The sequence below is a fragment of the Pteropus vampyrus genome, unplaced genomic scaffold, assembly GCF_000151845.1.
Source record: "Pteropus vampyrus isolate Shadow unplaced genomic scaffold, Pvam_2.0 Scaffold294, whole genome shotgun sequence".
Classification (NCBI taxonomy): Eukaryota; Metazoa; Chordata; class Mammalia; order Chiroptera; family Pteropodidae; genus Pteropus; species Pteropus vampyrus.
In genome coordinates, this window is record NW_011889075.1 from 2,208,647 (window position 1) to 2,233,497 (window position 24,851).

The window sequence follows — 24,851 nt, forward strand, 5'->3', positions numbered from 1 at the left end:
TTCATCTTAGCTTTTCATCAGTTTTCCTACTATTTAATTTATTTTGATGTGTACTTGCTGAAAACACATATTATTACTATCCTTGAGCGTTTTGTAACCTAAAAAAGTTTTCTCAAACCTTTTGAATACACATATGCACACACACAGGCTATTTCCAGTATCCTGAAGCATTGAGAGATCTCGTTTATTGTCAGATGAGAGGTAACATTTGGAATGGGGAGGTCCTCTGTCATTTGATAATGCCAAAATCAAGAGCACCTTTGTTATAAAAAAAAAAGCTAGGCTAAAGTAGGAGACTTCTCAGTAGAAATATTTTCCCCCTAGAGCCAGCTCGTGTGTGTATTTAGCTTTTGTTTTTCACATCTAATTATATAATGACTTAACCAGAAAATAAAGTGATGAGAAGAACAGATTCTTAATATTATCATCTTATCATACTGTGAAGGCAAATAAGTTTGGTTGCAACTATGGAGAAACGTCAAAAAAAGAAAAGAAAAGAAAAGAAAAGTATGAAAAGAAAAAAGAAAGCAAAGATCTTTGTTATCTACTTATTTCATGGTTCCTATCCTTGAAAGCAACTATTCTCACCTCATATTTTACTAGCTTGATGATTGTATTGGCATTCAAAATTAAGCTCTATTATTAGAATTTGAAACCATACTTCATTTAACTTTTCTAGATTCATAAGTGGCTTAAGTTGATTGCAATATAGTCTGTCTTGAGGAAATGATAACTACTTACTTATATTTATTGAGTGTATGATATATGTAAAAAAAATGTGTAAAAATGACATGAATAGAACTGTTTTAAAATGGAGCCGGAGCAGCCATTTCAGATGAACCGCTACCTCCCACCCCCGCTACCCCACCTTGCTCTTTAGACTTGGGCAAACCACAATTGTTTTATGAACAATTGTTTGTAAAGTCTGCAGGAACAGGGACAGTCTGATCACAAGGATTGATGATTGTGTGGATCTTCTATCTGAAGATAGAGTCAGTAAGCAATCATGTATAGCCAGTAGTACCTCAGCTTATCAGCACCAATAGGAATTTTTTCTTCTTTTCATATAATTATTCCTTTCCTTTTCCTCATAAAAACCTCTACTTTCACCCTGTAATTGAGACACTATTTGAGTTTCTGTCTGAATCTGTGCTTACCAAATTACAATTCTTTGATCCCAAATAAACGCTTGTTGTCTCTCTTGTTGGTTTTTTAATTTTAGGTTAACACTAGACTTTGTGCTTCTTACACATTGTGGTTACACTGCCTGTGCTTACTCTTTCCAAAGCACTGTTTCTATGACAACAAACTAATTATCATTTGCAAATACACATTCAGATATATGATAACATAAAATTTATACATGGTCAGCCATGAAGGTTTAAGGAAACATTATCTCTTCTTTTTCTTCTCTTTTAAGAAGGTAGATATAGTTAGATCTCTCTCAAACTCTTATTGTAAGGGGTGAATCCTGAGACCCTTGAAATCTTTGGAGAGTTGTGGTGAAATCTTGTTTTTAAAATGTGTATATAATGCTCTAGATGAGCCAGATAAAGTGATATTACATCAGAGTTTCTCAACCTCAGCTGTTGACATTTTGTAACTGATTCTTTAGTTTCCATCAATCTTATTCTAATATTGGTTTGTCAATGAACTAAAATGCAGAGTATGTATCTATGTTGAAGTCTGAAAAAATGATGACCCATGTTTTTGTGTTAGGCCCTAGGAACTTGGGTCAAAGAATTGAGGATTCGTTGTTGCAACCCTTTGCAATAGTTCTGATAAGTTTATCGGATCAGTTCATCACCTAAGTGGTCCTTTGCTTAGATACTGTTAAAATGTTAGGGAATGACTTGGGAATGTTCAGGATATATTTTAGATACTACTGTAACATTCCTGTAAGACGTTTACATTGATTTATTGGTGTTGTGTTATTCTGATGATATGTTATTTTTATCTTCATTGTAAATCTAGTTAGCCAGTTTATATTTTTTTTTTTAAAAAAAGGTAGTCCTTGGTTCCACTTAATCGCTAATGTTTAAGCTAAAACATAAAGTTATAACCTTTATGTTAAAGTATACAGAACTCTCAGATATTTAGACTTGTCTATTACAGTGAAATTTAAAAACAGAACACTATTTTTTTTTAACCTTCAGTTAATATGTTAATTTTTAAACATGACTGGCAAGTCTCAGTATTTAGAGGAAATCCTATTTGTTGCCATTAGCTGAGTTAGTTATTCAAGACACTTGGTAGAGGTAAATATTGTAGCACAAATTGTTTCAATACAGTTACCTTTTAAGGTCCTTTCCAACTTAACATTTTATATTTCAGGATTCTCCTGACTTCAAAATGGGTGGTAAAGGCTACAGTTTTATAGACTTGAGCTTTAAAAACCAAAATATATAATATGTATTCCATTAAAAGCTACTTTCTTTCAATGATAAATTAGAAAAGTAGTTAGCTAAGTGAAGGTAAAATTTATTGTAATTATGATGCTTAATGGAATTTCACTGACCATTTCTTAAAAGTTAGAATACTGTTCATATCTTAAAAATTTTGAAAGAATGGAGAAAATCAAGAAGCTGGACTTGCTTCCTGTCTGCATCTCCACTCTTTATCTTAAATAATTAATTGGATGGATACCAGGGAGGAGGATAACTCCACAGGCTCTGTGTATTTCAAACAGTTATGAATATAAGATATTTTCAAATGTTGATTTTTTTTTTTTTTTTAGTGTTTTCCTGTGAAGGAGGATCTCCTTATTAATTCAACTTAGAGAAATAAGGGTAACCCGAGAATGAGACATATTGGTAATAAATAGACCCAGAGTATATTATTCTTCCAATATGGGATTATTAAAAATGAATCTTGAAATTTTCTAATATTTCTTTTCTTTTTCTGTTAAGTTGCTATAGCCCAAGGTGGAGCAATCCAGATTTCTAACCCAGGATCTGATGGTGTTCAGGGACTACAGGCATTAACAATGACAAATTCAGGAGCTCCTCCACCAGGTGCTACAATTGTACAGTATGCAGCACAGTCAGCTGATGGCACACAGCAGTTCTTTGTCCCAGGCAGCCAGGTTGTTGTTCAAGGTATATTATATTAATCTAATACATTTAGAATATCTGTGGATTACTATATCCCACCACTTAGTGGTGATTTTATAGTTTTCTGAAATATACAGGAGGTAGATTGGGGTTGGGGGACACTTAGGCTCGAAGAAGAAATATTTTAGTTTATTAACACGTTAAATTCTATGATTTTCAATTTTTATCAGGTTTTATTGGCTCTAAAGAAAGGTTAAATTCAGAGTAGCATGATGGAAAAAGAGTTGGAAACATAAATGATTTTTTTAAATTAAATAAATATCCTTATTTTGAGGGTTATAAATATTGTACCTAATTTATTTTTATTATTTAATTTATGAAGATTTAAGTATCTAACCCATGTTGCGCTGAATTTGGGTCTTTCCCCAGCTGTTACACTCAGTCTAATTTGTAGACATTTTATTTCAAAACATTTGCTGATTTTGTTCTTTCTTTAGACCATTCTTAGTATATTTGAATTCTGAGGTACTCATTCTTTGTCTTCTAGAAGCTGATAGTAGTGAAATAAAGCAGTTGGGATAGAGCCCTAATCTTTTAGGGTTACCTAAGATTTCAGTTAAATTTGAGTTGTGCATTACTTTAATTTTGTTCAATTGTGCTTATAATAATTACAATGTGTTTAATACAACTTTCAGAATCCTGCTTTTCTAGTTTAATTCTATTCCTCTTGGTCTGTTTACTTAGGACTTATGATATAGCACTAATTTTAAGGGGAATAATATCAGTTATTTTAGTTTGAAAGTCTTCCAAGTATGGAAAAAAAAACATTATAATCGATGAAACTCTTGTAAATTAGCTTTACTCCTAGGTATTTTGGGGGTTCTCGTGGACTGTAATAAAGGTGTATGAAGAACTGAAGTGGTTGCATTTATGGAGTATAAAAAATACTCATACTATTTACCCAATACTTTAACATTTTCTTTTAAATGTACATTAAAGCCACTCACTATAAAAGCTCCTCTGTTTATGATGGGATTACATCCTGATAAACCCATCATGAGTTGAAAATACAATGTCCGAATTGCATTTAATATACTTAACCTACCGAACATCATAGCTTAGCTTAGCCTACCTTAATGTGCTCAGACCACTTACATTAGCCTGCAGCTGGTCAAAATCATGTCATACAATGAACACACTGTAGAATATCAGCTGTTTACCCTCGTGATGGTGTGGCCGATGGGAACTGCGGCTTCCTGCTCCTGCGCAGCATCACAAGAGAGTATCGTACCTCATACTGCTAGCCCCGGAAAAGAACACAATTCGAAGTACGGTTTCTATTGAATGCAGATAGCATTCCTTACCATCGTAAAGTTAAAAATTTTTTAGTTGAACCATCGCAAGTTAGGGAACTGTCTATTATTTCTCCAATACTCATGAACTCTATATATCTAAATGTATAATCATAAATAATAATCATTTCTTCTAATTTTTAAATGTAGGAAATTCACTGCAAACTTTAACAATGAGAGTTTTTTAATTGCTTTATATTTTGCATTGATAATACACAAGTTTTGTGCTTTTGGAGTTTAAGAACTCTTTTTCTTCCATAAATAACAAAGATGTTTTCCTACATAAATTCTATTAGCTTAATAGTTTTGCTTTTCACATTTAGGTCCTTAATTCACCTGAGGTCCACCTCTGAACATAGTATTAGGTAGGAATCTATTTTCATTTTTTCTCCACGTATGGAACCAGTTTTCTCCTACTGATGATTTTTGTCCTTTCCCCATTAGTTTATGGAGCAGTATTAATTATACAGGAGGTTCTCATGTATATTGGGATCTGTCTCAGAACTCTCTATTTTGTACTGTGAGTCTCTTTTTCTATATGCTAGTACTATGCTGGTTTGTTATCTCACAGATCAAGTTGCTCTTTTTTTTTTTAATGCTGATTTAGCTTTCGCGAACCATTATTTTTCATATGCGTTTGGAATAAGTTTGAGTTTCGAAATAATAGTAATATAATAAAACCAATGATGAGATTGCATTTAATTTATAGAATAGGGAAAACTGAAGTCTTTTTTATTTTATAGATTAAAGGAGAACTGAAGTCTTTTTTTATTGAGATACAATTGACGTATAACATTATGTTAGTTTCAGGTGTACAATATGATGATTCAACATTGTCTAAGTCACAGTAAGTGATCACCACAATTGATCTAGTTAACATCCATCTCCACACAGTTACAATCTATCTTTTTTTGTGTGTGATGAGTATTTTTAAGATCTACTCTCTTAGCAACTTTGAAATATATACCATGCTGTATATCACATCCCCAGGATTTATTTATTTTATAACTGGAAGTTTATACCTTTTGACCATCTTCTCCCATTTCCCCTCCCCCTACTCTCAACCTCTGGCAACCCCCAATCTGTTCATTGTATCTATGAGTTTGGTTGGTTGGTGGTTGTTTAAAATTCCACATGTAAATGAGATTATATGGTATTTGTCTTTCTCTGTCTGACTTACTTCGCTTAGCATAATGCCCTTAAGGTCCATCCATGTGATCACTAATGGCAAAATTTCATCCTTTTTATGGCTGAGCAATAGTCTATTATATATATGCACCATAGTTCCTTTATCCATTCATCCACTGATGGGCACTTAAGCTGTTTCCATATTTGGCTATTTTAAGTAACAGCTGCAATGAACATGCGGGTGCAGATATCTTTTTGAGTTAGTGTTTTCATTTTCTTTGGATAAATACCCAGAAGTGGAATTGCTGGATCATATGGTAGTTCTATTTTTAACTTTTTGAGGAAACTTCATACTGTTTTCCCTATTGGCTGCATGAATTTACAATCCCACTAATAGCACATAAGGATTAGGGAGGACTACCATCTTTATAATGTTGACATATTCCAAAGCATAGAATGTCTTACTTATTTAGAACTTCTTTTAACTTCTGTTAACATTTTATGATTTTCTTCAAAGAGTCTTTTATATTCTTTGTTCAGTTCCTAAATGTTTCATGGTTTTTGTTGCTATTTTGAATGGTACCTTTCTATTACATTTTCTAGCTCTTGCTGGTTTAGAGAAATATTATTGATTTTTTAAAAAGTTTATCTTCTATCTATTAACCTTGCTAAACTCTAGTTACTTCTAATAATATGCTGATTCTTTGTGAAGCTATCTGTGATACCGTGTGAATGTTTATATGAAATACAAATAAGATGTTTTGTTTCTTCCTTTCTCATCTTTATTCTTTTCTTTTTCTCCTTGGCCTTGCCTCCTCTTTTCCTTTCCTTTTATTCTTCTTTTTAAAAATAATGATAGCCAGGAGTTCTCGTTCTATACTAAACATAGCAGGTTGGTGGGCATTCTTGTCTTTCTATCTACCTTCCACCCTATCATCCCATTGAAAGGTCACAGCAATTTCTTTTTGAGATCTCAGTTCTTATCTTGATTGATCCTTTTGCAGTATTTAACACTGTTGACTTCTGCTTGTTTCACTTCCCTGATACTGCATTCTTACCATTTTTTCTTCTTTCTTTCCTACCTCTCTTTCAGTCTCCTTTGTTGGTCTAATCTTCCTCTGCCCATCTCCTGAATGTTAGTGGTGTTTCTCAGGATTATATTCTTCTGACTGACTTGGGTACTGGCCCTTGATGAACTCCTTTCTTCCCATCACTTCAGTTCACCGTTACTATGCCCCAGACTCCAGCTGGCTACTACTTAGTGTCCGTCACACATCTCCAACTCCTTAAATCCAAAACGCCACATTCATTTCCTTCAATCCACTTCTTTTGCTTGCCCTATTTCAGTAATGGATATTGTCCATCCTGTTGCTTCAATCCAGAAACCTGGGTGTCATGCCTTATTCTCCTTCCCCTTCTCCACTGTTCTTCCTCCTAGCTAAATCACAGGTCTCTTCACTCTTCTCTACCCTCACTGTCATAATCCCAGTTTGGCTGCTATCCCCTCTGACCTGGATTCCCATGGCGGGCTCTGTCTGTGTGCCAGGTGGCTGGCCTGAAGCTGATAGCTGTGGAGCAGCATCCTGATTTTCCTAATTATGTTGGAGGCAACAGCCCCCTTCTTGGCCTAGTTTTTGGGAATTGTTCCTGCAAGTTCAGCTAGGTTCTCTTTTGTTCATCCCTCCCAATGATTCTAGGAGCTAATATTTTTTAAAAACAAAATGCCAGCATTTCCCTTTCTCCATTACATTTGCGATTCTACAGTTCAGAGTGGTACTTCTAAAATTCACGTCTAATTATGTCAGCCTCCTGCTCATAACCCTTCAATTTTGACAATGTCAAAATCCTTAACGTGGCCCAAATCTTTGCTTGATCTAGGCCTTGCTTCCTTTACCAGCCTCCTCCCTATCAACTTCTCCCTCTTATGCTGCATATCTTTCATTTGCTGTGAAATGCCATGCCTCTCCAGGGCCTTCACACAGTCATCTGCTCTGACAGGAACACTTTCCCCAATTATATTCATTGTTCAAGTTTCATCTTGGATAGCACTTCCCCAGCAAGCCTTCCGACGTCCACATCTGGCTGAGGTCACCTCCTGTGGGTTCCCGCTACGCCCTCTCAGGGTACGGATCACTGTATCGTGACGCTTGGTGTCCTGCCTAGATGGTAACTCCTGTTTGGACAGGGGTCCTTAGTCCCTAGCACAGTCCCTGGCATGTGATAAATGTTCACTAACCATTTACTGAATGAAAGCGAAATACTCTTCCTCTATGAAAATGTTGTTAGTTCTATGTGCTGATTAACTGAGTTTATCTGACAAGGAATTTATTAAGACTTTACTGATGAATAGCAGTAATCATACAACCAACCTCCCTCTTTCCTTTACCCATTTTTTACACTAATATTTATTGAGCACCTAAATGCCAATTTAAAAAAATTGATGAGAATAAAATCAATTTGAACTTTCTGAACTTTGAAAGAAAACTGACTAGTACTCTCAGATCCAAACTCTTAGATGCGGCTGGGATTTAAAAAAAAAAAAAAATGTCCTTGAAGGAGCCTCCGATGGGGGTGATATCTGGAGTGATCCCTAGACTTTTCTTAGGATGTCTTCAGTTCATGTGCTCTGGGGAGAATCACTACAAACACTGAAGACGCAGACATTCACCTCCTGAGCATCTGAGTGTAAAGTCCTTGCTTTTACCAAAAGGTGCTTCTTGGAATAAGGCAAAAATGTGGTGGGATGTCCTCTCATTAACCTAAAGTCAGCTTGAATTCTAATCATACAAGGGACTGGGCTTTGTATAACCTACTGATAAAGGTAAAAGGTCTCAGTGACATATCACTTACTTTTGTGCAATAGAGATGCAAATCCTTTTTTTCCCCAGGGTGTGGTCTGCTATGCCACTGAACATTGCCAATTTTTGTCTAACCTTGCAATTGTTAAATTTTCTACAGTGATCCAGCTCTACACGTGCTGAACTTTCATTAGGTTATCCAAATAAAATTGGACATATTTTCTTAAATTTGCAAATAGTAATTGTTATTTATTTAAGAAGTTTTTAAAATCATAATTCTTTTCAAGGAATTTTAATTTAGTAAAATAATAGATTGAGCCACATGAAATTGATATTTTTGGGGGCCAAAAAGGTCAAATATCAGCAAGTTTATATGGTTCAATCTAATATTTATGGAAGAGTGTTATATAAAACTTGCTACATTTGGCACAGTGAATTAAAAATTTTCAGTATCTACTCCCTTCAAGTGAAATTAGCAAATTCTGCATATCTTTAGGAACAGCTGGATTTTATGGTATAGCAAATAGAAATGTGTTAAGTGAACAAAAGTGGCTGGGTATTTTTTGGTGAATTTAAAAGTGACTGTGAAAGACATTTCTATGTCTTTCACAGCATCTCTCTGGGCTGGTTGTCACTGGTTTATTTTTTAAATCGCCAGTATTTTTTTCTCTGAGTTACGAAAAATCTATAGGGCTTATGACCCCTTTGTTTACCTAGAAACCTTGGACAGAACAATAATAAAGTAACCCCATAAGAAACAAGTAACTTAATGCTAATGAGACTTTGGGGTTTTTTTTTTTGCCAGAACCATCTCAACAGGTTTTTATGTAAAAATGAGAAACAAGAGCATTCGATAGTTTATTACAGGAAAGGTTTTTATAGGGCTTTGGTTTCAGTGAGCTGGTCTGTGACAAAGCAAATTGATGGCAGTGATAGGCTAGTGATGTCATTGTGATGTCAATACTGCCACTTATCATAACTGCACTTGCTTGCTAGTTGGAACACTTTATGTTGACCTGTGATAGGGCAAACAAGGTAGTTCTGCATGCAGAAGCCCATCATGGCAGTAACTGGAGATGAAACAGGTAAGAACTTGAGAGAGGGATTTAAATTCTGCAAAACTATTTTTGAAATTTAGAAAAATTATTTTACGCACCTCTGAGTATTTTTAAAAGTATTAATTTTCTAGTAGCTGAGGAGTAATAAGTTATCAATATAGTCAGCATGCTTTGTTAAGACATCTAAGTGTAATTGCTTCTTTGTTCAGTATTGCTTACTCGATCAGGGCAGTAATTCTCTCTCCCCCGCCCGCCCTCCCTCGCTCTCTCCCTCTCTCCCCGCCTTCTTCCCTCTCTCTCCCCTCCCTCTCTCTCTTCCTCCTCCCTCCTAAAATAAGCTGTTACTTCATCTGCAACCTGTTGCATATCCAGTTCAGCTACAAGTTAAACATACTGTTCAAGTTGTAAAAAATTAAGCTTCCGATTTTATTGCTGTGTATAGTTGTAGTTCCAAAGCAGACCAGCGTGTTGGGATGTTTGTGCGCCTACTTGTTTCTTTGCTCGGTGTCTAAAATGGTCTGTTCCTCTAATGGAGTTCAAAGGGCTGACGTCATTGCATTTCCTGGAATCGTGGTTCGGTGGGGAAGTGGAAAAGTTAAACTCCAAGCGGGCTGCACATTGACGTCAGCCCGGAGTCAGGCTGTGATTGAGTCAGATCCTCTCCGCTCTGTCAAGTGCGGCTGACAGCTTGAAGTTGTTAACTAGCTCCCCGCTTGCCTCTGTCTCCAAGATCGCTCTTGGACTGAGTAGCCTGACTTGTAAGCCTCACTTTAACATTTCTCTGCAGGTAAGTATCTGCTTTAGGGAGCCGGTACCGCGTGTGTGGGCAGATGCCCAGAGCCTGCGTGGTTAGGCTGTGCCCCTCCTAGGCCCTCACGTTCTGGGAGAGGTGGGCTCAGGGGCCAGTGTGGGCTCAGGGGCCAGTGTGCCCTCACCCTGATCGTTCTGCAGGATCTGCGACTCACAGCGCCCTCTCGTGCGCAGTCAGGGAAGCGCTTGTCTGAAAATCGCCCCCAAGCAGCATTATTTAAACCTGTACTCGTAATTCTTTCCGTGGTTTGGTTTTCTTAGTTATAAGTAATAGTTTTGACTTAGTCGCTAATGGCCCTTCTGTGTTTGCAACTTTGTTTATTGACTGGTGTCTGATTTCTAACCCAGTACTGATTTGCAATTGAATTCATGAAGAATGGATGATTGTAAACAACTTGCCCACAATCTACCTCTACAGAGCATGGGTCTCAGTCCTCTTCTTAGGTGGGAACATTGCATTGTCTTGAGCACTTGTATTAAATTGTTTTTAAAATTATCTTGAGGCGCTACTGTTTGTTTTTCTCAAAGTTTTTGTGAAGTTTTAGGGATGCTATAGAGTGCAGGAGCTCTCAAATAACAAATTTATAAGATATAGATGGACTTAAATAATCCCAAATACTGCATGTTTAATGATTGTTAGAACCAAACTGCATTTTTGTTCCTATATTTATTTTCTTAAAGTGATTAGTTGTTTTATATCTTTTTTTACTAAGCCTTTAATTCCAATTCACCACTTGATTTGTCTAAGCATGAGTGAGAATCATAACAAAAAATAAAATGAATATACTCAGAATACATTTAAAAGTGAACGTTGAAGGTAAACTTTTTCATAAATTTTTAACCATTGCTTGTAAATAAATGAACATTTTTATACACTTATGTTTACAGAATAAAATACCATACTTGATATTTTTTTCTGTTTTAACCATAATGCTTATACACGAGTCTACCCTTTCCAATTTAAAATTTTCTAAATGCTGAAGCTTAAAAATGTCAAACTTATACAAGATCTCATTGTGCTTTTGGAAATCATTATTTTTGGAAATCTAGTCAGTTCTCACAGAATCAATTCTACTTGAAAATGGAAAAGACATTTTATTTCCTTTCTTTTTTTGGGGGTGGGTTGATATAGATCATTGGCTCACATACTTTTTGACCATGACCCACGTTTAAATCATGATGCAGTAGGCCTGTGTCTTTGTGTACCTGACATATAAAACTACTTTCAAAAATAATGCTTATCTTTAGTATACATAATGTACTCGTACTTTTCTATATCTTTTTTAGAAAAGCTTTCCTTCCTTCATGGATTTGATTTTATGACCCTCCAGTGGTCTACAAATTACATTTTGAAAAACTGGTCTAGACTAAAATCAGGCTGCTAACAATGAGGACAGGCCTGGAAAAGGTTTCAGGAGCATTTACCTATAGGGTCCTGGAATTGTGTATGAAAAGTGAATATTTATAGTTTCTAGAATTATATTATTGATTTTGTTGGATATAGATTAAATTTTTATTAGAAATCAGTTTTGGCTTTATTTATAAACTGTTAGGAGCCTAACAATCTTTTAGTCTCTGAGTCTAAACTCTAACAAGTTGTATTCAGCCTGGATATCTGAATTGTTAAATACATTCCAACTTATTCAGATTTGGAAAATAGTATCTTAGTTAATATTTGACATATGATAACAAAACATTTAACCTTTATGAAAGGGAACTACTTGAAAGGTTTTTGTTTGGAAATTTTCACATAAAAGAATAGTTTGGATCAAATTGGTAGCAAAACATGTTAGAATCATATTGGAGGTGAAAACATAGGGGTCACTTATCTACCTGAAGTGTCAATAAAACTCCAAATCTGTATGAAATTACTGTTATGCTAATTTCCCACTATTTTTAAAAAAAATTTTAATGAAAATAATTTGGGATAATTTATCTAGTTTTATTTGCCTATATGAATATATTGCCTAATAAAATAATACTTTGCATTTATGTAAACTAAAATTTAAAAAATCACTTAATGTTACAAATAAAATACAAATGTTGTACGTGCTGTCAAAGATAAACTATCAGATTTCGAGACCCACAAAATACAGGCCTCACTAAGGAAACCATAGCTAAATATCCACAAGGAAAAGCACTATCTGTGCACTCTCCCTGATGCACTCAAGGCAGATATTATTACAATCGCTTTGCATATAACTGAACATGGCACCAGAGTGGGTGAACGACTCTTCTGAGTTTACAAAGCTAGCAAGTGGTGAACCAGTTTGGCTCTCCAGACCCTTATCTGGTTCATACCTATTACATTGCTCCTCAAAATTCACCTGACACTGATAAGCTAACGCTAATGTTAGATGAGTTACAAGAGCATGCTACACACTGCTGTTAAACATACAAAATGAAGTTAGCATCATTTTAAGTAGTCAAAGTGGATTTTTTTCCCCTAAAGTATTTATTATTACTATCATAGGGCAATAGAGCATTTGGTTGTATTATATAGAACTTTAAATTTCAACATTCATAATTTCTCATTTTTAGAGACTTTTTACTCTAAGATTTTCACTTAATAAACAACTCAGAAAGGTCCCTTATGTGTAACGTAAAGTAAAAACTATTTAGGGACTTAATTCTACGTGATCTATGTGTTATATGGTAGTTGGTAACAAATTTGAAATGTTCAGCAGTACATAAATAGTCATGTTTATGGAGGGCTTAATTTTCCAGGAAAAAATGGAGCAATGGGGGAAGGAAAGCTTTTGAGAGTGTGAGACACCAAGCAAAGACAAGCCTAATTTGGCATTAGGAGCACTGGTGTGGAGGTAGGGAGGGAGAGAACCAAAACAGAAAAGTGAAAATGTCAGCAGCCTCCTGGAGCTCCCTGCTTTTAAGTATGACTTCTGAGTTATTTGTATAGCTTATCACTTAGATGTAGTTGGGATAAGTGACACGTACTGAAATGACATGAAGGTAGGCGCGCCATACATAAAAATGTTCTATTAATGTATCTACTACAGAGCTCTCAGTAACTAAATGAACAAACAAATATAACCACCATTTGGACGTGTTGATAAACTTTCACTTTGGAAGCTATCGAGATAGGCATTTGGCCGGGTTTCTTATTTCTTTCTTTGTTAGGAAGAAACAGACACCTCCTTGACTTGTGGAGTTTTTCCATTTTCTTATTACCTGTCTGATGAGATTGTATCATTTGGTTATTTGTGATTCTTTCTACCTTTGCGGTTCTATTTTAAATGATTATATACATTGGAAAGGATATTTTATAATATTATCTTTTAATAACTTATTCTCTAAAGGGATTCAATAAAATATAGTATAAATTATAAAAGTTTTTTAATAGGCATATTTCTAAATAAAATAAGGAGTAAGAGCCATACATTTCAATCATACTATTACTCAGGTTTGTAAGGAGGGAAACTCTAGGGGAAAATATATTTATGGATGTTACATGCCTTTTAACTAATACAGTATAAGCATAATTTGGAACATTGTCTTTCAGAACTTAAGGAAGGGAAGAGGAAGGGAACTAACATTTGCTGAATGCCTACCATGTGCCAGGCACTGTGCTAGACACTTTGACATATGTTACAGGGTTTATTGTGAGTATTAAATGAGATAATGTATCCCCATTTTACAGATGAGGAAACTGAACTTGCCCCAAGTCACATGGCTGGTAAGTGGCAGAGCTGAACTAGAACCCAGACTCCAAATCCCATGCTTTTTCTGCTGTACCGTGTTTAAAGCTTGCAAAGAGAGGTATGAAGTTAATGACCAGAATTAAGAGTTCTAGGAATTTTCTCTTCCCATGAAATATTTGATACCAAACCTAAAACATTTTTTTCGTGTCAGGAATTAGATGGTTGGAAACAGTACCATAACTAGAATTCTTCTGCTTCTAAAATGCCACGTTAGAAGACTAGTATCTAAGGGAAGATTTAGGAAATAATGCCTTTTATCAAGAGGGACCAGTTTGAATAAATACATATCTTTTAGGGCTTTCCATGTCTTAGTGTTAAAGACTTAACTATAATAATAGATAATAATCTTATATAATAAGACTGCTTATTTGAAAAATTACAAATGACAATGGGCTTGTGCAAAACCCTGAGAAGTTCAAAATTTACTTCATAATGTACAAATAAACTTACCCATTACATGCCAAGTTCTGTGCAACATTCTCAGTGATGCCAAGATTAAAAAAGATACCCTGACTTGTCTAAAGATTTTTCTGCCTTAGCATAAAATTAAATTAATGTATCTTTTTTTATAAATACCTTTAATCATGAGTTTAAACCCCAACTGATGACCCATTTATTTTCAGAAATAATTTATACAGTGAAATGTTAGAATGAAAAATTGGGCACGTTTAGTGGTTAGATGGAACAGGAATTGGCCTTTGTAAGTACAGAGATAAGAACATGCCATCAAAAAATGTAGGATGTTTCTTTGAACTGTGATCCTAGGTATCTAATCTGTTTTGAATTACCACTGAGTTCATAATATTGGAAACTGAAGCTAACTCTTATATATAAACTTTTTTATAATGTTTCAAAAATAAAACTTTTTGACATTTGGATTTCCTTAAAACACAAGCTTCTCTTTGCCCATATCTTTTTAATGTATTTACTAATAAGATCATATTTGGATATGTGAAATTTATCTATTGATATTTATTCAGTGACCATTAGAACTGTACCATCATATAGAGTGTTTGGGCTATTACAGAAATTTATACTAATTCCTGCTAATTTATACTGCTTAATTTTTCTGGCTTGAACTAATGAGCTATAATTCAATTTTACTGGAGATAAAACTCTGTTAGCTAACATTCAAGAACTAATACATCCAAATATATCATCCCTTCTAACTTACCATTTTAAAGTGATATTTTCTCTGAGCTGTAGCTCAAAATATTTTAAGAATGCTTCTTTTGGAATCTCTATTATTCTTCATGGTGCCAAATTTGGTCCTTTGAAGGTGGCTTCAGCTTTTGGAAACAGGCAAAATCTTAGAACCATTTCTGGTTCTAAGACCAATGAATGAAATATCTTTTTCATCTGTGAAATATCCCAGCCTTCCTTTTCTCTTTTTCTTTTTTTTTAAATGAATACTCTTAAACTAACTCGTATATCACATAAACATCCTGCTCTAACTTTAAGTACAGAAAAAAAGCAGATGAATACAAAACTAGAGAGAGAGTATAATGAACCCTTCTGTACCTTTCTATTAATTTTATTGCACTTATTTGTAAGCAGATTTTGGCAAGAACAACCCTAGACCAAGGTCTGCATCCCTGCTGCCTGCAAATGTCAACGTGATGACACGGAAACAACTCCTTCGTCACTGACTATTGTTCCAATTTTAGAAAGCCCATGTAGCTTCCAGCTGTTCCATTGTTTCAACCTTTATTATCCCATAACCTTCTTCCCTGGATGTGGGTAAAGAGAAAAGAGGAGAGAGCTGTTATTCTTTGCTCCATTCTATCTCCTCTGATGATGTGATTAAAATATTTTTTTAAATTTTTAGTAAGTTAACAGTTTATCACTGACTTTAAAATTCTCTTTCTAAATATTTCAAAGCTATAAAATTGTCTGTGACATATAATGAGACATCTGTATATTCAGTTTTTTAAATAGTCACAAATTTAGGATTTTCTCCAAGTTTATTAATAGAGATTTTGTTAGTGATCATTATATTTACCACAGTTACTACTTATCACCATTGTTTCTTAAATTATAGAGCGAAGAAGCAGTACAGCATTATAAATGATATTTATGTTAATCTTATGGAGACCTTTAAGTGATCTTCCCCAAAGCCATATTTTTAGTGTTTTATTCTTTCACCTGATCCTTGAGCCTAGGAGGGTAGAGGGGAACCTGGCATTTACCCCAGAAGAAGCACATAGATCAGTTTTTGATTAATCTTTTAAATTGCTTGGCTATTTTCAGTAATAATATTCCATTTACATGAAAAAAGTCTGTCTCCCTTTTGAGTAAAATTTCAGTTCTTACTCAATGGGCATAATACATTTTAATGAAATATAGAAGTGATGTGTTTCATATTTTGATCGGCATTTGGTTTAGACCAATTTTTATAGCATTTAATAACTTTTAAAACTATTGCATTTAGTTTTAAGAGAGCATGTGTTTTGTAATATCTCATCAAAATGACATTAACTCTGGACCATATGTTCTCAAATTTGAAATGTTGGTGGTAGAAATGTGTTTGATCATTTAAATCCATCTGTCTTTCCTAGGAAACTGTTTATTGCAGTAACTTGTATATTGTATGTTGTAGATATACACATTTTGAATATAAATTAGGATACTCTGAGGGACTTTTAAGTATTCAATCTGAATACTAAATAAATATTGTCTGTCATATGATTATAATTAGAAAGTGTTTTTTTAAAAATGAATCTTTAGAAATGTATAATTATCCTAAGAAACCTAAAACAGACAAAAATGACCATTCCCCAGAGAGACCAGTTTTAAGTAGAGCTTTGCTGTTTTGTTTCTTATTTTTTGTTTTTAAATGAAAATATAGTGCTCTACTATTTTCCTTCTAGTACCTCAGTTATCTTCTGGTAATAGGACTTGCACCTAAAGACATGCAGTGACTGTTTCAGGCATAATATAGGGTATAGGAAAATCCCTTAATTAAAATTTTTGCAGTGGTGTGCTAGAGCCAGCTCCTACTGATTTGCTAGAGCCAATTGTTAAAGTTTTAGGATTTTTGTGAGCTGGTTGTTTAAAAAAGCTATTAATTTATCTATACACACTTAACAAATAAATTACACTAAAAACTATTAATAAATACTCAAAGCTCATCATTTCTAATTTTTTATCTATGCTCTTAAGGTTATTTACATCAATTTTACCTGTTCGTTGTGCTACTTGCTGTGTATGCCCTCTCAAGTCTACATTCAGTGAAGTCACATTGGTAGCTTGGAATTGTCCATGGTGAAAGCATTTATATCATGGGAATTGACAGATGGTACAGATCAGGGCTTTTTTCCCCAGAGAGCTGGTTGTTAAACATTGTATAAGCACACCACTGACTTCAGACTCAACAAACTCTCAGTTGAAAAGTCTCTCTACTTTAGCCTTTGATAAAAACCTATCTAAAACACATTAGTGCACTTTTCTACCTTAAATGTGTAGAGCGTGCTAAATGTCAGTATTCCAAGTGCTGAAGATCTTTGATATCTAAGATTTTCATAATCCTCAGAATAATCATCTTAAACATTAGCATGATCACCTCTTATGCCATGTAAAAAGAAGTGTTATTTCCAGGCCAATTTTCTATAAAAATATCAAGTTGTCAATTGTTTATGTAAGCATTTAATATTTTGTTTCATTGCAGCTGCCACTGGTGACATGCCAACTTACCAGATCCGAGCTCCTACTACTGCTTTGCCACAGGGAGTAGTGATGGCTGCCTCACCAGGAAGTTTGCACAGCCCCCAGCAACTCGCAGAAGAAGCCACACGCAAACGAGAGCTGAGGCTAATGAAAAACAGGTAAGATGGTTCACTAGAAATCAGCAACCACTTATAGGACACATAATTTGTTACTGAGGGGCTTTTTAAAAAGTTACTTTTCCTAAGCTATTTCTCCCAAGTTCAGTTTCATGTGGCATTTTATGTGGGTATATGCTCTGCATGTGATGATAATTAGATTCTCTGCTAGTCAGAGTTCCTAACCATGAAAGTATTTTTGTCATCAGGAGGTACATTCCTATGTTTTATTTTCATAAGGGTAATGTCTAAAAGATTAATTTTTTTATTGATGATGGAAGGACCTACTTACACATAGAGATGTATTTTTTTACTTGGTATTTACTTTGCAAAGTTAGGTGATAAGTGTAATTTTCTAGCTTCTTTATGAGCAAAATAAATTTAAGTGTGTTTTAAAATATTCTAAGTTTTTTACATGTAGTTTCCTTTTATCTATTTTGTAATTTCGTTTTTTTCTCTGTTATACTGAAGTAGTTATTTATTTTGATACATTCTAGTTAAGTGCAAATACAAAACAACAGAAAAGATTAAAATTACCCATAGCTCCACTATTAGAGATACCTACTGATGTTACAGTGTATTTTTCTGTCTGCTCTCTCTAATTTTTTCACTTATTCTTGCACCATACTTTATTTTTTAAATAGCAGTATATCATAAAAATGCTGTTTTCCGAAATTCTTTTTTTGCATATTACTTCTTTGTTTAGTTTTTGTTATGGAGAATGGTACAAATTTGATTTTCAAAACAAACAGAATAAGAACAGTCTAAGAGTCTACTTCCCAGTATTCTTGTCACCTTATTCCTAAATATTAAACAATGTCCTCATTGTAAGAAAACAACATTTCAGATGGGATCATGTGTTTTCCTATGATCAGGACCATATGGTGAAAGTTAATTTACTAGGTGTTAGCAACCTAGTTAATGTAGAAATTATGGCTTCTGAGCCTCTAAAATTCACGAATAACTTCTGAGTTCATCATTGTCCTTTGTAATGGAGTGTGAGGCAGTGGCAGCTATATTCAGTTAACTAATAGCCTTTTAAATGTCACAATTTGTTATGTTTTAGAACTCCTTAAGTTGCCTACAGTTTCCAGGCATGGTAGTTATCACAGATCACTAGATGGAGTTTTGTACCCTGGAGAACTCGACAGATTACCAGAAGTAGGATCATCAGATACACACATCTTTACCAGAGCTTGTTCCAGGTTTACCAAGTCATGCTGGATTAACCTTTTGCATCATCAGCATTTTGCTCAGAAATTCTGAAGGAGCTGATTGTGTGGGGCTCACATAGTATCATGGTTGTTTTATGGAGGTCTTGTTATCAAAGATTCCTAACTTTGATCTTTTGGAGAAATATGGATACTTTAACACTGCACTTTCAGAGATCTTAGGACCTCTGAATATAATTGCCTCTCTGGTCATAGAATGTATATTATGAAGTTCAGTTTAGAAACATAAAGTATGATGATAATGCAAACTGTAAAATTGTTCATCAATGTCTTATTTTCACAAAGAAAATAAAAAGAAAGGACTAGGAAAGTGGCCTTCTTATTGTCCTTTTGCCATTTTATATCTTTAGTTTTAAATTAAAACATTTTGGCAGAACTACCAAAATGAAATAAATATTAGGCAGAACTACCAAAATGAAATAAATAAATAAACATGCCCTACAGCTGCCTACACATACATATGAGATCCGTCTGAGGGAGGAAAAAAGTCATAAATTTGTTTTTCTTTTAATTATTAGTTAATAATAGCTATTGGATAGCATTTGTGTTTAGGCTCTGAATAACCAAGGGGAATGGAGGCTTAACCTTGTAGGTGGTATTTTGATCTTCTGTTGCTGGTCAAGAGGTACGTGCAGCCAGAACAAAGGCTCAGCCATGTCATCAAGGATCCAGGCTCCCTGCTCTGTCATCTTCAGTGTGTGACATTCGTTCCTGTGATCACAACATGACTACCACACCTCCAGGCATTTCATCAGTCAAGAAGAAGGGAGAAGGGCTGGAGCCAAAAAATGGAGGCTGGTTGAGTCCGACCCTTGTGAAAACTTTTCCTGGAATATCCTGACAGCAGCTTTTATCCACATTTCATTGACTAGAAATAGCTAATAGAATCCCTAGCTGCAAGGGATTCTGAGAAGGGTCTATTTTAGCTTCCCAAATTCTATTTCAGAGCAAGACAAGAGAAAAGCAGATGATAAATGGCTGTTTAGGTTGTTTAATATCTATCGAGTAAATACCGTATGCAAGTTTTAAGTGCTTTATTTCTACTGTTTTCTTTACTGTCACATAACTTTCACATGGGAAGAGGTCTGGTAGCTATCCTTACTTTACAGATGAGGAACTGAGGTTCAGAGAGTTTACATAACCAGTTGGTTAATATCACATTACGCAAACTGGACAGAACCTGGATATGCAATCAGGCAGTCTTTATTCCGGAGTCCATTCACTGCACTAACAGCACAGTCACCCCAAAAAGACCTCAGCATAAGCTTCAGATTTAACTTCATAGAAAGGATTTAGGTTTTACTTATTAACATGAAAGAACTTTTATACATTTTCTCTTGATTTTTTGGCTGGCATTTATAATAGATATTTAATTATATTTCTACCAATCCAGCAACAGCTTTTATTCCTTTACAGCCTTGTCAGCTTTTCCTCTCTGCCATGTACTTTCTTTTCATGCTGAGGATATATCCAGACAAATGAAAGGCCTGAAAACTGAGCTATTAATAGAAGAAACAGGTGTTTTCCATAGCTGAGAAGTACTTAGGAATGTGCCATCCACTAGTGTGATCATTTAAAGCTTTGTGCTTGGAACATTCATGCCGGTAACACAAGCATGCACAAATATGAAATATGAAGTGGGAATATTTACAATAAATAGTACACCTTGGTAAATAAAACTTTAAAAATTAAACATCTCATACGTTATTAAAAATTAAAATTTTAATGGTAACTTGTTTTGTAAAATGACTGTCTTCTTTCGGATCTAGAATTTCATATAATGATTTACTCGTGAAAACTTTGGTGTTCACAAATGTATATTAGTTCCTTTGTGGAAGAGAGTTGAATTGTGTTCCCAAACTTTTTAAGTGGGCAAATTTATAAGTGTGCTTGGATTTATTCTTAACTTGTCCCTGTGCATCATTTAGATTAGATTAATCTGTATTTATCAGATTCAATTCACTTGTACATTTGTTACTTTTTTGTTAACCAGTTTTGAGAAGTCTGAGAACTTTACGAGTTCACAGGGTGAGTGCATTGTTCTTGGCTAGGAAGTAGGGGTTGATCTTTTCCTGCAGTTCATTTTCTCCTGACTCTTGCTTCCCACAGAGAAAACACAGATAACCAGTTGTTGGTAAGAGTCAACTATCCTAAAACAGAATTGGCCAAAACTATTGTACATATCACTTCTAGTTCCGAATTGCAGCAATGCTAACTGGCATTACAGTAAATGGTGTTTAGACATTCAACAAAACTTTTGTTAAAATGTATTTTAATCATCTTTCAATGCAGGCTTTTTTGATGTAAAGGGTACCCCAAAGGCAGTTATTCTGAATTGAATACTCCAAAATAAAGCTGTTATCAGAGGGTACATTCTATAGGGGAATTAAGTGATGTAGTTGCTACTCCCTCCCACCCTGAAAAAATGCAGAAAGAGAAAGTGTTGATCGTGTTCACTTTTTTTTTTTTTTTTTGGTGGGGTTAAGCATGAGAATGACCATAACTTGTGTACATATTTGTGTTTGTTGCTTTGGCTGCTTGTCTGTTCTTAACTTTGGGCATGGCTACAGTGCTTTAAAATTCAGTATATTGGATAGTAAATGCATTTGATGAGAAAACAGTCTTGAAGTACACTTTTGAGTTATTCTGTAGCTTCCTTTTCATGATTTTAATTGTGGTGTTCTCACGTTCCTGGATTTAAATCATCTGAAATGTTGAGTATTGTATTATGTACCCTCCCTTCTTTCCTTCTTTAATTTCCATGAACAGAGTCCATTTCATTTTGGTTTATGAAAATAAGCATGATTTATGATTTATTTATTGTTGTTTTTATCCATGTTGTTTTCTAGCCAATAAACCGTTTCTTGCAGTCATGATTGATCTTATTTATTTTGCTGAGATTTAGTCTTAAAAATTAAAACCTCTAATATTGACATTTAAGGTCTCTGAGAATTTTTCTAATCACTTTTGCTCAAATAAAGTCAGCTCATTGTGATGGAATATGTAGCTTACGGTGGATAAAAATAACTAAGAGAATTGAAAGGATCTGTAAATGTTTTTGTAGAAATTCCACATAGGGATGTGGTCCTTTTGCTTTAGGTTACTGAAAACCATTCTGGTAACTGTTATCATGGAATATGTGCCCTAAGAACACACCGTTTACCATGAATGCTGTTTGTGCAAAGTGACTGCTCTTGGGTTATTCTTGTTTTCTTAGAGTCACCCTCTAAAAAGGCATGTGCTTGGGCACATTTGTTGTGTGGCTTTGTACAGACCTTACCTAGGCTTGATTGGCTGTTGAGTTTGGGGGCCCGAAGTTCACCAAGCCCCTCTGGATTGTGCTGGGAGGTTGTTCCTGAGTCATTTGCCTTGTGTTGGTTCCAGGGAAGCTGCCCGGGAGTGTCGCAGGAAGAAGAAAGAATATGTCAAATGTCTTGAAAATCGTGTGGCTGTGCTTGAAAACCAAAACAAGACTCTCATTGAGGAACTCAAGGCCCTCAAAGATCTTTATTGCCATAAAGCAGAGTAACTGTCTTTGACATGGACCTTGTTTACTGTGAACTTTAATCAAGGCAGGAGATGCAGCAATCCTACTAACTGCCATGTGGACTATGGAAGGGACATTCGTGACCCTTAAGAATCCAGTTTGGCTTAGTGTTTGAAATTGAATTGGGAATGTTGTTCCAAGATTTGGAATGCAACCATGATCACATATACCAAGCTTACTTCAGTCTGTTTGCAATAGCATACAAAATTGTTTTGTTTGCCCTTTTGCTTCTACTTTTTTCAGGGAAGCCGCTAAAGAATGTCGACGTCGAAAGAAAGAATATGTAAAATGTCTGGAGAGTCGAGTTGCAGTGCTGGAAGTTCAGAACAAGAAGCTTATAGAGGAACTTGAAACCTTGAAAGACATTTGCTCTCCTAAAACAGATTAGTAGAAATATTTAACTATGAACTGATTACAACATGTACAGTTGCTTTTGAAGGCAATACAATATATAGCCGGCAAGAATTATGGCTTTTTTCCTTTGTATCATTCATCATATTCTCTAATCTCTAACATTCCTAAAATGCTTCACTGTATGTAGTTAACTCTTAGCTATAACTTCAATTTTTTAAGAGACAGACTGTAAAAAAAATGTATGTAACAAATTTTTAAAATGCAATATTTGTAAGACTTGTTCCAATGCCAAATATTTGCAGTTCCCAATCTCATTGTCCTGAATAGTGTCCTATGCAATAAAAATTTTTGCAGGTCTTTTAAAAATCATTTTAGGAAAGGATGATCAAAGATAATGCATCCAGCAGTACAATAAAAGTAAACCACAAAAAATACCTCAGGAAAGAATTGAAAGAATCTAATGACATGCCTATATAAAAATAATAGCCTTTGAATGAATTTATGACATTTGCAGATTTTTATATTAGTTGCTTTGTAAAGAAAATATTGTATTGCTGTTCTTGAATGCCGTAGTTGGAGAGCATTTTTAATAGAACCATGTTGTTACACATGTAGTGTTTGGTGGTCATTTAACTATCTAAACATTTCCTACAGCTTTTACTCTATTGTGTAATATAAAAGGTCTTGCAGAAGCTCTTAGTGTCAGTTTGATATTACCTAGTGAAAGTTATAACAAATTGTTAATATCTGAAATGAGTTAAAAGTTAGAGTCACAGCTGTATTTGCATACCTTCAGGGTTTCAGGAGCAGATGTCCACACTGGGTGGTAATCTCAGCAGATGCTCTTTCTGCTGTCTCATCAGAAGGATGGCCCCAGAGCTTTTGTACAGAAGAGCAGCTATTAGAGGTTCAGCTTGTGTGATGGAGTAGGCCTTTCTGCACATGATCTGGAAGTCTGCTGATGGCCCTCTATTTTGAATTTTAGCTAACAATCATTAAGAGTTTTGAAGTAAAACAAAAACAACCCAAGATTTTTTTTTCCATCTCAAAATAGCTTAGGTCTACATTAGATCAAATATTTTATGTTAGCACATTCAGGTGAAGTTCATTACATTGAGACAGCAGTATCCACATTTCATTCTCTGTTTATAATAAAAAGCTTCAAGATGTAAGCCCAAAGCCCTAACCATAGGATGCTATGTCATCTCTCATCCTCTCATGAGACCTCTGTTGAAGGCCTACTATGTACTAAGCTCTGCTGTATTTTCTACTGTAACTCCTGATTTGTTAAGGATGCCCCCATCCCACTTCTAGTTTCAGTGGTGGAACTGGTCGATTGTGCTTTATACTCCATCATTTATTCAGTCAGTCACTAAATCAAATGTGTACTCAGTGGTAGACACTGAGAAGGAGACACAAGAATCAGCAGGCAAAATGTAAAAAGTTAGAGGCAGTAAATGCTATGTGTTAGAAAGAAAAAGATGTAGGCAGGGATTCTATAAGAAACTATTCCTGTAAGAGTCAGATTTTGAGCTGGGCCTTGAAGGAAGTAGTGCTAGTGCCAGGGAGAAGGGTCCTCCAGACAGAGAATCCAGAGTGTGCACTCTATTCCAAGGAGTTTGAATTTAGGAGCTGGGAGAGGTAAAACTAGTACTCACACAAGAATTAGTTTAAAAAAGAGTGTGTGCATGTGTGCGTGCGTGTACTACAATCTATAAAGTAGGTGGTTATTTCAGAAGAAGAGGATTGCATTGGATTATCTGGGGCCAAAAATAGCAGATGTCCCCTCGTCTCCCCAGTGCTTTAAATAATGACATTTTTTTTACCTCACAAAATAAGTCCAGAGGTAGGAAATCCTAGGGTTGCTTAATTTAGTGACTTGATGGCATCACAACCAGATTCTTCCTTCCCTTCCTGTTCACTGTTTAGGCTGGTCTCCCTGATCCTAATATTGCTGCTAAAGTTGCAGGCACCAGAGA

General features: G+C 35.0%; 1 protein-coding gene across 19 annotated transcripts in view; it reads left to right on the forward strand.

Moving 5' to 3' along the window:
• Nucleotides 1–23,486, forward strand: part of CREM (cAMP responsive element modulator) — a 65,516-nt gene extending 42,030 nt beyond the window's left edge. For 3 of the 19 annotated variants that reach the window (XM_011376329.2, XM_011376334.2, XM_023521111.1), the window contains 4 exons: nt 2,910–3,098; nt 13,858–13,893; nt 17,586–17,742; nt 22,356–23,486. In XM_011376329.2, coding sequence (XP_011374631.1) covers nt 2,910–3,098; nt 13,858–13,893; nt 17,586–17,742; nt 22,356–22,500 — 527 coding nt within the window. In that variant the 3' untranslated portion in view covers nt 22,501–23,486. Of the gene's footprint in view, nt 1–2,909; nt 3,099–9,266; nt 9,417–9,949; nt 10,177–13,857; nt 13,977–17,585; nt 17,743–18,805; nt 21,845–22,355 lie in introns of those variants that run through there. The other 16 variants (XM_011376330.2, XM_011376335.2, XM_011376342.2 and 13 more) reach the window with 16 other exon arrangements.
• The last annotated feature ends 1,365 nt before the right edge of the window (nt 23,487–24,851 follow it).